Here is a 14,944-nt window from a genome sequence, read left to right on the forward strand (position 1 = left end):
TCGTAGGACAGAACCTCGGCCCGCCCGATTGAGACGTCAGGTTGTCTCAGCCTTTCCTGTAGCCGAGTCCCACGTGACTGCCAGAGCGGAGGGAACTGGGCGCGAAGGGTGGAGTGGAGGCAGATTTCGGGAGACCGCACATCTTCAGATTCAGGTGTTACTGTTCCATCCATCCATCCATCCATCCATCCTGGTCAGGGTCACAGAACAGCCTGGAGCCCACCACAGGCAGCACAGGCCTGAGGCTGGCATAGTTGTAATGGGAAGGGTGCTACTGTAGATCCTGTTTCAGTTTAATTAGCGGATAATGTGTGAGAGAGCAGCAGGGCAGCTCAGAGGGCAGCCTCAGACCTTCAGGGTTGGGGGGTTGACTCTCGCCTTTATTCAGAATGTGCAGAGTTTGCATGTCCTGCCGTGATAAATGCCGTTAGGCTAATTGGCATCCTGAAAATGCCTGTAGTGATTGTGTGCATATACCCGGGACTGGCATTGCATAAAGGGTGCACCATCGGCCATGTGCCCTGTGCTGCGTCCCCCCCACAACCCTGACCAGGATAATGGTTAGAATACGCATAGATATGTGGATGAGTGATTCGAAGACAGGGCTGCACTGGGGGCTTAGCAGACGGGACTCACTATCCTAACGAGCCAGGACAGGGTGCAGATGGCTGTGGAGTAGTGCGAGGTGTAGTGGCAGGGGGGGGTCTGCTCGTCCTCCCAGCTCTCATAGCGCTCGGCAAAGAAGACGGCCCTCTTCGGGTTCAGAGCTCCGATTGGCTGGAATGGAAGACAGACAGGAGTGAGAGCATTGCACGGTGTGATCACTCTGGATGCTCCGCGTGTAGCACCACTCAAACTACACAAGATCAACCAGACATGATTAATCAAATCCGAACATGAGTTCTGGCTTCAGCCAGCCCTACAAAAGGGGCATGATGCTTTTCAGTCTCTTCATGGCTTTGTTTTTACCTGATCTCCTCTAAACTCTGACTAGTACCTGCATTATCCTGTATTTTACTAACAGCTCTGTGTAATTATCATTACGATTTTATATAAGTTTTATATAAGCTACTTTCAGATGCACAGGGGGGGACAGGTCTTGGTTTGAGCAATTCAGTTGTACGTCTCCATAAAGAAAACGTAAACAGAGACATGGGGATCACCTAGCTATGTGCACTCGGACTTATATACGTGTCTTGACAGAGATTCTGTAGATAGTTATTAGTAATCCTCGCGGATTAACCCCAACTGACCCGCTTTATGCATGGGGCTTCCTCAATACCAATCAGGATCTTTGTCTAGCGGCCTGGAATCTGTCTGCTTAGAGACAAAGCCGGGGTACAGGCTGCGGGGTGACAGCTCCTCGTCACTCCAGCAGTAGAGCTGCATATGGCCACGGCGAAATATCAAGCGTCACCCCTCACCCCGGAGACCTGCGGACAGACCGACCCTCTGGAGTTTCCGAGGTGAGCCAACAGGAAGGCTGACTCACATGTGGACCAGGATGAGCAGAGCCGGCTACGCGGCGCTCCGGGGAAAAGGACGCAGGACCACTCTATCGCCGCTTTTCAGGCCACGAGATTTTGCCCGAAGACTCAACGTCATCCGCAGGCCTTTGAATACCACTTCAGCAACTTCGGCAACTTATATCTTGACACTGCAATTTCCTTTTTTATACTAATCTCATTGTTATGTCCGTGGCAACCGGGTGACATAAAATACCATCAAACCAGCAGCGACCAGAACAAAGCTCGGCAGACGACTGGCCGTTCGATTACCGTGTGATATAAAGCCTTGATTAAATACACTTAACCAGCATAGCATTTGCTCGCCCCGTGTTGTCAACTGCCTGATGCAATAAGTCAATTTTAATACAGTCACATGCCAATGAAGGCACCGAATCAGCAGGGGATGGTGGGGAGCTGGAGAGGAGAGCGATCAATTCTAGGCAGCACTTCAGGATAAGGGGCTACCGTCAGCTACAGGGCCTCAAAGGCTGATTCAGTCTCGCGTCAGAGACGCGTCAGTCTCGAAAAACAGCAGCAGAAATCCGAATGATTCCAAAAATGTCAACCATGTTCTGTCTTTGTGTCCCATTTGCACTTTATGTTGCACAGTATGCAGCATATTGGCAAATCACTGTGTAAGTGTGGTATGTGAAGTATATTGTCTGGTCAAAGTGTAAATGTTAGTATGCTGTAGTATATTATTTAGTAAGTGTGTAAATGATAGTATGCTGTAACATATTGTTTAGCAAATGTGTAAATATAGCCAATGTATTTCAACCCAGACACGCACACACACACACACATTTATATATATATATAGAGAGAGAGAGAGAGAGAGAGAGAGCGAGAGAGAGAATAGACAATATGTCTATTGTCAATGTCTATTGATGGGTTGACAATAATCGACAATGATTTTTGAGTCTTGACTAACTCAATATTTTCAGGTAACTAAAAAGAAGCAGTTTGTGGTTAATTTTATGATCACAAGCATTTAATTGTGAGGGTCGCTGGCACAGTAAATTTCAGTTTGGATGAGCCCTCAAAAACCCCTCACAAAATGTTCAAGGGTCACCATAATACAAAGAAAATGATGTGTGGTAAAGAGGAAGCTGCTCTCACCAAGCCCTGGTGAGAAGTCCTCCCCGCCCCCCCCACCTCACATGGCGCCGCTTTCCGTTTCTCCTTCTTCTCCGTCTTTCTTCCCTTCTTTTCCTTAACTACCATCCACAGCAACATCGAACACGACGTTCCAGGAGATTTACGAGGTGATAATAGGCTGGCGTGTGGAGACCAGAGCCGCTCCGATTGGATAGAGAGTCTGCAGGAAGTCTCACACACCCCCAATGGAAATGGTCTAGAGTGAAACAGGCCATCTGCCTAATGGGGAACTTAAAAATCACTTAAATTATGGGAATATTGCTTTTGCTGGTTATTTAACCAACCAGCTTCTCTTTGACTGGGGCCAGCCACACAGCTAAAGCCTGCCTGATTTCCTGCCATTTCTGCTTCCTGGAGAATCCAACACCGGCTCAGGAGTGACAAACATAGACACAATTAAGCTGATTTACTATTACTGGGGGGGAGTGGGGCTTTATACAGCATAAATGGGAGCCATTAAGCTACAGAAAACCATTTTAATTTAATTACAGATTAGGACACACAAGATGCCACTGGTTGTAACTGCTTGCTGGTTGGAATGCACACTCAAACATGCGTGATTAGCCTTACCTGACATTTACCTGTCGGCTAAACACATTATTGGGCACTGGAACATGGAGCCAAAATGATATGTGAAATACTGCACCCAAAATGACAAGCAGCAGAGTCCCTTCGCTTAAAGAGAAGAACATCGAGTTCTGTTTGGGTGTCAAATCCTTTTCCAGTGAATTTCTTCAAAAATATTATCCCTAAACTCTGATCAGGTGAAAACATTAAAAAGCTTTTATGAAGATCTGGACCAAATATTTCCAGTGCACACAGCCATCTTCCATATCCACTCACCCAGTGCAGGGTCCCAGTGAACCCAAAGCTGCACACCACAGCTATTTATATTCCAGTTTTCCTCTGGAAAGAACACGTAAACTGCACACACAGAGCAGGGGCTGGGAATCAAACCCACATCCTTGGTGGGGGGACCCCCAGAGCTGCTGCCTATGAAATGCCATTGCTGGACTGAGGGAGACACCATGACCTCACATTACCAGCATTGTGGATTTAAATCCCCAACCCTCATGTTCTCCTGGTGCAGGATTCTACACATGCTCCGTTGCCCCCTACAGTCCGAAAGCACACAGTACGGTCAACAGGTGTCTCTAATTGTGACCTTGTGACTCCATATGTGTGACTCCAGGGCATCTCCTGCCTGGTGCCCAGTGCATTCTGGGATAGCCCCCCGACTCCATGCAGCCCTGTGCTGGATAAACACTTATGAAAGATGGATGGACGAGTCAATAGTTTCACTTTTTTTTTTTAAACAAAACCATGTAAAAGGCATAATTCCCTGTGATTCCTGATATGTGCCTCTTTTCCCTGTGGGATGTACTGCAGTGGTTTGTTTTTCCAGAGTAAATTGAATTACGGGGCTCACGCTGGGAGCTTCAGTCGAGGGAGCCGTCACGTCAGAATGCCAAAGATGAGGCCCTGCTGAGATGGGGGGGGGGGGGACTTCCTGCAATAAAGTGGCACAGGGGCGGTTCTCCAGGAACTTCCCAGGGTGCATCTGTCTTAGGCACCCGCCCTCGGGGCAGAAGGACATGATTGGTGGTGACATTGAGAAATGAGCAGACCGATAAACAGAGGCCTGGAAAGGGTGAACAGCTCCTCCGTCTTGCCCAGAGAAACAAAGGCGTTGCTTTGCAAACCTCGCTTCATCTCGGAAATGGTCGAAGCTGACAGGCGGCGTCCCTCTCTCTCTTGTCTCCCTCACTCGCGTTGGTCAGCACTGGGGGGAGAGGGGGGCACTGACCTCCATATTCACAGCATTCCTGTTACTGAAACTACATCTTGGGGATGTGCGGCTCAGTGGGTTTGGACGCTGTGTCTGTGTCTGTGATCAGATGGTCGCTGATTCAAGTCCCAGGGTTAGCGGGCGATTTCACCGTCGGGCCCTTGAGAGAGACCCTAACCCAGCTTTCTTAAAAATGTACATTGCTATGGATAAAAGTGTTTGGTAAACAAATAAAATATTGTAGAAATATTCACCGAACTACAGTGGCCTGCAGACTTCTGCATTCAGTAATTTCTGCATATTACGTTATATTTTATGTCAGTTTAGGCTTTTTGTTTCTCTTAACACAGGAGACAGCATCGTCCCCCCCAACAGGCTGCACTGTATATTGCAGCTCACTCATAAGGCTCTGGTAATTAGGCTTCCGGTCTGTTATCCATTTGACTGCGTCATGCCGGGAAGCTGCCTTGACAGGTACACACATAATGTCCTGTCATAGTGGAATCAAAGGCGCGGGAAAGAGCAGCACCGAAAGCTGCCAGAGCGCCTGACTGAGCATGCCCAGAACCGATCGGTGCTAGCGCACGACCGCGCGCACACGCACAGCGCCAATTAGGAGCTGTCTTGTTGACTACTTCCTTGTCCGCGAGCCTGCCAGTTGAGATGGAATAATCGTTTGGGAAATATCTAACGGGCCGGTTTGGCGCGTTACGAAACACAGATACCCAACGCTTGCAGGCCCTGCGTGCGGTTTGGCTGCGCTAGTCAGGCCCCGCGGGGGCATAGGTGTGTGAAAGTATGCGGCGTGGATGTGTGAGAGACACTGGTGATCAGAGCTGGAGAACACCAACTACAGCTCCACCCCTTGGCCACTTCCTGCTCAGGAATCACATGACCTCCTCACCCCCATACCGACTATTGGCATCTGCCTTGCGTGAGAAGCTCACATGAATCATAGAGTAGAATTAAGTGACATGCAGGTTTTCAGTTGAATCTCCCTCAGATCGCGGACCCCGCCCAGCCCACGCCAGACACCGCCCACTAAGCTGCTCACACTCCCCAAAAACCTCTTGCACACACCATAAAATGCCAAATTCATGGCCCTCATACAGCCTCCTGATCCTACAAAAGCGCCATAAGCACCATGCCGCAGAGCCAAGGCACCCCCCTGCAGGGAATGGTACAGTCCTTTCCTTCCAAATTAGCGATGAACTTTCGGGAGCGGAGTGCCCCTGGGCTCCAAGGACAACCGTCAGGGGAAGCTGGACCCGCAAACTCATGCTAATGAAGGCAGCTCCGAGCTGTAAACAGCGTGGCAGGATGTTCCCGGAATATATTACAATACATAACTGTCTCTCCAGGACCAGGGGCTGGCCTCGGCCTGCCTGCGCCGCTGCGGGGTGCAGCCAGAGCAGAGAGGAAGGCACACCGGTGCAGAACCGCCAGCCACGCATGCCGCATTAAGAGCCGTCCTGGGTCAGCGCTCTGCTTCACGTACAACCGAGCCCATACTTCAAAGAGCAGGGCTGACTGCATAAGCCATGCGGACGTGCTGCTGGTGTCCGTCTTCAGGCATTGCGGGGGTCTGGCTGGTGTCGGTGGTGATAAAGGTGGGCAGGGTTACCGCTCATGGGCCACAACAAACAGGCAGGGTGCACCGGCGCATCACGACCCAGCCTGAGGAACAAACACCCCTCGATGTGTCGTGGGGGGTGCAGTCGAGTCACGCCTGCTCTGCTGTTTCCCATGGGCAGCTACAGAAGGGCCCATCCGCCTCCCCTCCTCCTGTCCAAACGCAGACTGTCAATTTTGTTGTTAATACCCCGACCCTGCAGCCTTCACTTGTCTTTGTGTTTTACAGTGATTTCTCCCTCCTCCTCACACCTTCATGCTCCGTCCTGCCTCCGGGTGCTTTCAGGCTAGAGTGTGGCGCCGTTCGGGTTTGCCAACGGCCCGGCAGCGGGAACGCATTAGCCGCACGTTTCAGGAAAAGGAGCTTTTTTATCCCCCTCAAGTGTTTCCCTGCACGGTAGGGTTGTGGTGGAGGGAAACAGAGGGAGGGGGTAATCTTTCAGACAGGACTGTGAGCGTTTTCAGGTCACCGAAAGAGAGCTGGGGCATGCCAGAGGTCCACATGCCTCAGAGCGTAAATCTCCCAGCAATCCCCGGGTCTGGAATTATGCAGTCTATACCACAGTGTATATGAAGCGTAAAAAGGATGTGTGTGTGTGTGTGTGTGTGTGTGTGTGGGGGGGGGGGGGGGGGGGTCGATGGTCTCCCTCTCTCATTGGGATCACACCACTGTAACAGCCTCTATGTACAATGGAAACTACATTTATCATCTTATTCTATATCTTGTGTTTAAGGGTTGTGGTAATACACAGAAAACTCCAGTCTGAGGAAAGGAGTTTAATGAAGTCTGACATATCCATCAATAAAAGCACATTATTTAATACTTTTACTTGTTATTTCATACTTTTCACACATTGTTGGTTTGACAAAAAGTTTCTAGACTAGTCAACCTGAAAACAGTATAGTGTGGGTATGTATGTGTGCGTGTGAGTATGTGTCTGTGCGTGTATGTATGTGTGTGTGTGAGTATGTGTGTCTGTGCGTGAGTATGTGTGTCTGTGTGTATGTATGTGTGCGTGTGAGTATGTGTGTCTGTGTGTGTATGTATGTGTGTGTGAGTATGTGTGTCTGTGCGTGTATGTATGTGTGTGTGTGAGTATGTGTGTCTGTGCGTGTATGTATGTGTGTGTGCGTGTGAGTATGTGTGTCTGTGCGTGTATGTATGTGTGTGTGTGTGAGTATGTGTCTGTGCGTGTATGTATGTGTGCGTGTGAGTATGTGTGTCTGTGCGTGTATGTATGTGTGTGTGTGAGTATGTGTGTCTGTGCGTGAGTATGTGTGTCTGTGTGTATGTATGTGTGCGTGTGAGTATGTGTGTCTGTGTGTGTATGTATGTGTGTGTGAGTATGTGTGTCTGTGTGTGTATGTATGTATGTGTGCGTGTGAGTATGTGTGTCTGTGCGTGTATGTATGTGTGTGTGTGTGAGTATGTGTCTGTGCGTGTATGTAAGTGTGCGTGTGAGTATGTGTGCCTGTGCGTGTAAAAGAGTCTGATTTATCTGCAGAACTTCTACAGTGTGTGTAGATATATATATATATATATATATATATATATATATATATATATATATATATATATATATATATCTTCTTATAATTTTTTTTTATATTCGCTGATACTGGCAAACCTGGCAATGCTTCCCTCATCTATTGAATCTGACAACATTCCTGTAAGGCAGAGCTCACCAACGTGGTACCAGGATGCCCCCAGGACCACATGAGTCGCCCGCGGACCTCTTCCAAAAATAGCACAACTCACCACTGAGCAGCGTCTAAAATTTAATTTTATCCTGTTGCTATTCTTCTTTGATCACATTTGCATTTATATAGATTTGAAAATGACAGTATCTAAAAAAAGCATTTAAAACATGTTTATTATACATGAAGTTTAGATAAGTTTAGGAGGGCGTTTCAATCTGGTAGCCCTTCGTATGGCTCAGTACCAATGAAGTAGCTCTCAGTTTCAAAAAGGTTGGTGACCCCTGCTGTAAAGTGTATCAATGCCCAAACCACAGGTCACATGACACCTTGCTGAATATGGTTATCAATACTGAGATGGCCCATTTATTAGCAGAGAGAATATTTAAAACAAATAAGTGGTTGAACGAACTGTAAAAAAATACAGAAAATTACAAAAACAGAGAGAACGGCTATGTGACCCCCATCCCCCATCCCCACTAACCTCTACACCCATTTGCTCTTTATGATCGACCATCTGAAAAATATGTGATGCTAGTTGATGGTAGTGCTGTTCCTGTGATGCTGCAGCATTTGTTTTGCGAGTAAATGTCACCCTGCGAGTTGTTTGCTCACCCTGATCTAGCATCCCATTTCCACTTCAGCTTTGTATAACCTTCGCTCCCTGTGGGGAGAGGGTGGGGGGGGGAGAGAGAGACATCACAGAGTACCTTGGATAGGTCCCGGAAGTTGCCCGGCAAAGTGAGGTCCAGCTCCTCGGACTCGTAGTTGGTGAGGACCCAGGGGAAGACGGGGTATTGATTAAGGTCATTGTATGTCCTCCCTGGGGGGTAAGGAAAGATGTGATGGGGGTCAGGGTTAGGTACAGTGTAAGGAACTTCATTTTAACAGAAAGAACAGCATTCCCCTACACCTGGGGTGGCCAATCTTATCCGCAAAGGGCCGGTGTGTATGCGGGTTTTCGCTGCAACTCCCTAATTATATTACTAATTAGAGGACTGATTGGCTGAAGAGTCCTCACACCTGGGTTTTACCAGCTGACATACAGGTCACCCCAAAAGCCCGCATACACACCAGCCCCTGCTCTACACTGAGGACTCTATGGTCATGACAGCTCATGCCCACCAGAGGAGACTCAATAAAGCCTGAGCAGCTGGTGCTGTGAAAAGGGGGTGTGTGTGCAGCAGGGGGCAGGGCGCTGATGGGATGGTTCCAGGGACAGGGGACAGGGCACTGATGGGACAGTCCCAGGGACAGGGGACAGGGCGCTGATGGGAAGGTCCCAGGGACAGGGGACAGGGCGCTGATGGGATGGTCCCAGGGACAGGGGACAGGGCGCTGATGGGACGGTCCCAGGGACAGGGCGCTGATGGGACGGTCCCAGGGACAGGGCGCTGATGGAAAGGTCTCAGGGACAGGGCGCTGATGGGAAGGTCCCAGGGACAGGGCGCTGATGGGAAGGTCCCAGGGACAGGGCACTGATGGGACGGTCCCAGGGACAGGGCACTGATAGGACATTCCCAGGGACACGGCGCTGATGGGATGGTCCCAGGTACAGGGCGCTGATAGGACGGTCCCAGGGACAGGGCACTGATAGGACGGTCCCAGGGACAGGGGACAGGGAGCTGATAGGACGGTCCCAGGGACAGGGTGCTGATGGGACGGTCACAGGGACAGGGCGCTGATGGTAAGGTCCCAAGGACAGGGGACAGGACACTTATGGGATGGTCCCAGGGACAGGACGCTGATGGGACGGTCCCAGGGACAGGGTGCTGATGGGACGGTCCCAGGGACAGGGGACAGGACACTTATGGGACGGACCCAGGGACGGGGCGCTGATGGGACGGTCCCAGGGACAGGGCGCTGATGGGACGGTCCCAGGGACAGGGCGCTGATGGAAAGGTCCCAGGGACAGGGCGCTGATGGGAAGGTCCCAGGGACAGGGCGCCGATGGGATGGTCCCAGGGACAGGGCGCTGTTGGAAAGGTCCCAGGGACAGGGCGCTGATGGGAAGGTCCCAGGGACAGGGCGCTGATGGGAAGGTCCCAGGGACAGGGGACAGGGCGCTGATGGGAAGGTCCCAGGGACAGGGCGCTGATGAGACGGTCCCAGGGACAGGGCGCTGATGAGACGGTCCCAGAGACAGGTGACAAGGCACTGATGGGACGGTCCCAGGGACAGGGCGCTGATGGGACATTCCCAGGGACAGGACGCTGATAGGATGGTCCCAGGGACAGGACACTGATAGGACGGTCCCAGGGACAGGGTACAGGGCGCTGATAGGACGGTCCCAGGGACAGGGCGCTGATAGGACGGTCCCAGGGACAGGGCGCTGATAGGACGGTCCCAGGGACAGGGTGCTGATGGGACGGTCCCAGGGACAGGGGACAGGACACTTATGGGACGGTCCCAGGGACAGGGGACAGGACACTTATGGGACGGTCCCAGGGACGGGGCGCTGATGGGACGGTCCCAGGGACAGGGCGCTGATGGGACGGTCCCAGGGACAGGCCGCTGATGGAAAGGTCCCAGGGACAGGGCGCTGATGGGAAGGTCCCAGGGACAGGGCGCTGATGAGACGGTCCCAGGGACAGGGCGCTGATGGAAAGGTCCCAGGGACAGGGCGCTGATGGGAAGGTCCCAGGGACAGGGGACAGGGCGCTGATGGGATGGTCCCAGGGACAGGGCGCTGATGGGAAGGTCCCAGGGACAGGGGACAGGGCGCTGATGGGACGGTCCCAGGGACAGGGCGCTGATGGGACATTCCCAGGGACACGGCGCTGATGGGACGGTCCCAGGTACAGGGCGCTGATAGGATGGTCCCAGGGACAGGACACTGATAGGACGGTCCCAGGGACAGGGGACAGGGCGCTGATAGGACGGTCCCAGGGACAGGGCGCTGATAGGACGGTCCCAGGGACAGGGTGCTGATAGGACGGTCCCAGGGACAGGGCGCTGATGGGACGGTCACAGGGACAGGGCACTGATGGTAAGGTCTCAGGGACAGGGGACTGGGTGCTGATGGGACAGTCCCAGGGACAGGGCGCTGATGGGAAGGTCCCAGGGACAGGGCGCTGATAGGATGGTCCCAGGGACAGGACACTGATAGGACGGTCCCAGGGACAGGGGACAGGGCGCTGATAGGACGGTCCCAGGGACAGGGCGCTGATAGGACGGTCCCAGGGACAGGGTGCTGATAGGACGGTCCCAGGGACAGGGCGCTGATGGGACGGTCACAGGGACAGGGCGCTGATGGTAAGGTCCCAGGGACAGGGGACAGGACGCTTATGGGACGGTCCTAGGGACAGGGCGCCGATGGGACGGTCCCAGGGACAGGGGAGAGGGCGCTGATGGGACGGTCCCAGGGACAGGGCGCTGATGGGAAGGTCCCAGGGACAGGGGACAGGGCGCTGATGGTAAGGTCCCAGGGACAGGGCACTGAATGGATGGTCCCAGGGACAGGGCGCTGATGGGACGGTCCCAGGGATAGGGCGCTGATGGGAAGGTCCCAGGGACAGGGCGCTGATGGGACATTCCCAGGGACAGGGGACAGGGCGCTGGTGGGACGGTCCCAGGGACTGTGGACAGGGCGCTGATGGTAAGGTCCCAGGGACAGGGCACTGAATGGATGGTCCCAGGGACAGGGCGCTGATGGGAAGGTCCCAAGGACTGTGGACAGGGCGCTGATGGTAAGGTCCCAGGGACAGGGGAGAGGGTGCTGAATGGATGGTCCCAGGGACAGGGGACAGGGCGCTGATGGGATGGTCCCAGGGACAGGGGACATGTCAAATACATACTGAAGGAACTGTCAACGCGGCCCAGAGGGTCACCGTCGTCATGAGAGATTACACTGCTTCTTGCACTGTGCTGACTCATAGTGCAGTCTATGGAGATCATCGACATGCGTTTCTCTTCCTAGGAGTTGCATTTTACGTTTAAATGTCTCTGATTTCACATTTAGATTTTCATTTTGTTCAACAGTAAAGGTGGATTTTTTTCAAAAGTAACTTTTTAAAATCACATTTTCTATGATAGTATCTGTGATGTGTGCAGTATGAAATACATACATATTTTTCTGGGTTCACTTAAAGTCATAGTAACCAAATTTCACATTACAGTGGAGCTGCAACACAAATTGGCGAGGGCTCATTGGCTCCTCCTCCCCAAGTCACTGGCACCGCCCGCGGCGTTCCACAGGCCTCGCTCCTGATTGGCCGACGGGTACCCAGTAACCATGGAGACCTGTGTCAGTCTCCGTGACAGTGCCCACATGCAGCTGCATGAGAGACACCAGATGTTGTGCTCGTTCTCTCCCTCTTCCCGCTATTTTATATTTTAATCTCCCCTCTTTCTCTCTGAGAGAAGATGGGTTTCAGATGGAAATATTTGTTACTGGAAATGTAACAATGGAAGAGATGAGCCAGTGAACTGGGATGAAGAAACAGGCTCTTTGCTCTTAGAAGTAGACAGCTTCCAGTGAACAAAATATGTGTGTATAATTAAAAAAAAATACACACAACTGCACACTGCACAAAGCCAAAAATTAGGAGAGAAAATTGCTGTATGAAAGAAAAGCTTTTGTAAATCCCAAGAACTAAAATGAACATTAAATACTTTATTTCCTATTGCTGTGAAATTAATATAACATATTCTGCCCCTACGCCTGGGTCCCCAGATGTGTTTGTCCATTTAAGTGCATGCCGGCATTTTTGGATTTTTAGAGCTCAGTCCTCATATGTGTATATAGTTTCATGTTTATATTAGTTTAGTTTATATTATATGGTTTTCATTTTCAGTTTTTTTGGGGACACACTGACCCCACACACTCCTGAGAAAGGCACATAGCGCATAGGCTCAGTCCAACATTAACAAGTAAAAGGGGCAAAAACCCTGAATTTATCACCCATCCACAGCTCATTGTCTTACAGATTTCAGCAAATTCCAGCATCCCAATATGGCTCCTGTTTTAATGATTACACAGTCTTGGGGTGAACTTCGCAAACTCTTGCCACATCTTGCATCATCATTCCCACTAACGTAGAACATAAACCCGGAGAGTTGCGATTGGCTGATAGCGACGGCCGGTGATGGAGAGGGACTTGCTGCAGGGAAATGACGGCATTTTCATGGAGGGAAGCGCAGGGGCATGGAGGGAGGCTTAATTAAACAGGCTAACGAGGTGGACCCAAGTGCAGCGGCAAGGTACTGAGGGGGGGGGAGGGGGATGACAGCCATGAAGATCGCGGCATGCGCCGAGGACGGTAATGGTGGTGAGATCGGGTTTAATTAGAACAACAGCGTTGATTCGTTGGCACCTCCTCGGTGGAGCAGCGTTCCCACCCGTTGGCCTGACAGTGCCTGACAGTGCGGGTCATTAGCGAGGATCGTTCTGAAGTTCACAGCCTTCTTTAAACCGAGGTGCCTGACAATGGTGTATAAAATAGAAGCAAGGGCTGAGCAAAAATGTGTATAATTGTGAGGCGAGGGTTAGCGCCTCACAGAGCGAGTGACTCGCTCAAGAGTTTCTAAGAAAATAAATAAATAAGCCTATGAGGAGACGTGATAGCTTTTAGCCTCGGCGGGTAATTACCTCCCCAGCAGCAGCAATGGAAACTAGTGAAGCGAACAAACAACTCGCAGCTACTCTTTAAAAACAGGAGAATGAAGCACTTCAAGGATATGTAGCTCAACTTCACCTGAAACAGGCAGGAATGGGTAAACAGATACTTAAACAGCAGTGGGTGGGGGGAAAAATGAATCTTAAGTGCTCAGCCGAACATAGATGAATTAATGAGATGCCAACATAATTAGCGAAAATCAACCATGTGTAGCTCTCCGCCTCTGACAAAACAAAGATCTCTGCAATCTCCAAGTTGCGCTGCCTGGGAGGTTATTGGATTTCCTCTCCAGTTACAGTCACTGTTTAGGGTGTGCCAAACGTGATATTGTCTCCAAATGCTAACACAGAGCCTGAAGTCCGCATGAGTATTGGGGAATAACAATGGCAGAATAACAAACACAGGAGACGGAGAATTAGCTGGAAATGAAGTTAATCAGGGATAAACCCAGGCTGAGCTGCTCCTACTAGCATCCCAGAAGGGCCCTAAACGAATGTGCTAACATGCTATCGTGCTAACAGGACTGAGGACGCTGGGCGGTCCCTTCTCACCTGCGATGGTGTTGAGGAACATGAGGTACTCGAAGTTGGAGATCTCGCGCCTCTGCCAGCGCTGGGTCATGTTGGAGGACTTGAAGAGCTGCCGCGGGGTGGCCAGGGAGATGCGTCTGAAAAGCCAGGCTGCCACACTTAGCTGCTAAACTATGACACGCGTAATGCAGAGCTCTGCTGGCGTTTGCTAAGCGAATGCGACCATGTCAGAATGTAGACTTAGGATGAAAATGCAGAGAAAGTGGGGTGGGGGGGGGCACATCGACAGCTTCAGAACACATCCTCGCAACAAGTATTTCATATAAAACTTAGCAGATGCTTTTATTTCGCTCCTTAACACTCGTGCACATGGGTAAGCACTGGGAATGGGAGCATTAGATCCTGTTACAGGTGCTTGTGGTTCTCCAACGGTCCATTATTGAGAGTCTTCTGGAGAAAATAAAGACAAGTGTGGGCTTCTTTTGAAAGCCAAGGCCTTTCTTTCTGGTTTTCATTATCCTGGGGGCCTCACACCCGTCAACGGGCGTCTGCCGTCCTCCAAGAGAGTAGGACCCTGGCAGAGAGCCCAGCTACAGAGTCTTCAAACAAGGAATCAGCCCGGTTCAGTCGGGGTCAATGGCCACTCAATGCAGTGACAGGAGCAAAGGGATTTCCACTGTCTGCGGGTGAAGGCTGCACTGTTTACTGAAAACGAGAGCAGACAATGGCAACAGAGCCGCACGACTGCGCTGCATACATAAACAGCAGGGGGCGTAGTGATTATGTGAGCTGCAGCCATTGCAATGCAGGCCTATTGATGCTTGTATTCTTTAAAGAGGTGAGAATTCAATTTCTCTGGTAAATATTGGGTTTGAAATTGGATAAGGTGTCACATTTAAAGGCTTATAGGTGACCACTATGCAAATCAGATTAAAAATTAGAACAACGCCAATGTACAATGCAATCCTCACAGTACTTAGTGATAGAAGGTGTTGGCATCTATAAATGTGC

General features: G+C 51.0%; 1 protein-coding gene across 1 annotated transcript in view; it reads right to left on the reverse strand.

Moving 5' to 3' along the window:
- nbeab (neurobeachin b) overlaps positions 1-14,944 on the reverse strand; it is a 231,740-nt gene that overhangs the window by 25,440 nt on the left and 191,356 nt on the right. Inside the window, exons 43-45 of the mRNA XM_048980718.1 lie at positions 13,955-14,070; positions 8,496-8,608; positions 637-777 (exon numbers count right to left, since the gene is read on the reverse strand). Coding sequence (XP_048836675.1) covers positions 637-777; positions 8,496-8,608; positions 13,955-14,070 — 370 coding nt within the window. The remainder of the gene's footprint in view (positions 1-636; positions 778-8,495; positions 8,609-13,954; positions 14,071-14,944) is intronic.

Source organism: Brienomyrus brachyistius, chromosome 17, assembly GCF_023856365.1.
Source record: "Brienomyrus brachyistius isolate T26 chromosome 17, BBRACH_0.4, whole genome shotgun sequence".
In the NCBI taxonomy this organism is placed as follows: Eukaryota; Metazoa; Chordata; class Actinopteri; order Osteoglossiformes; family Mormyridae; genus Brienomyrus; species Brienomyrus brachyistius.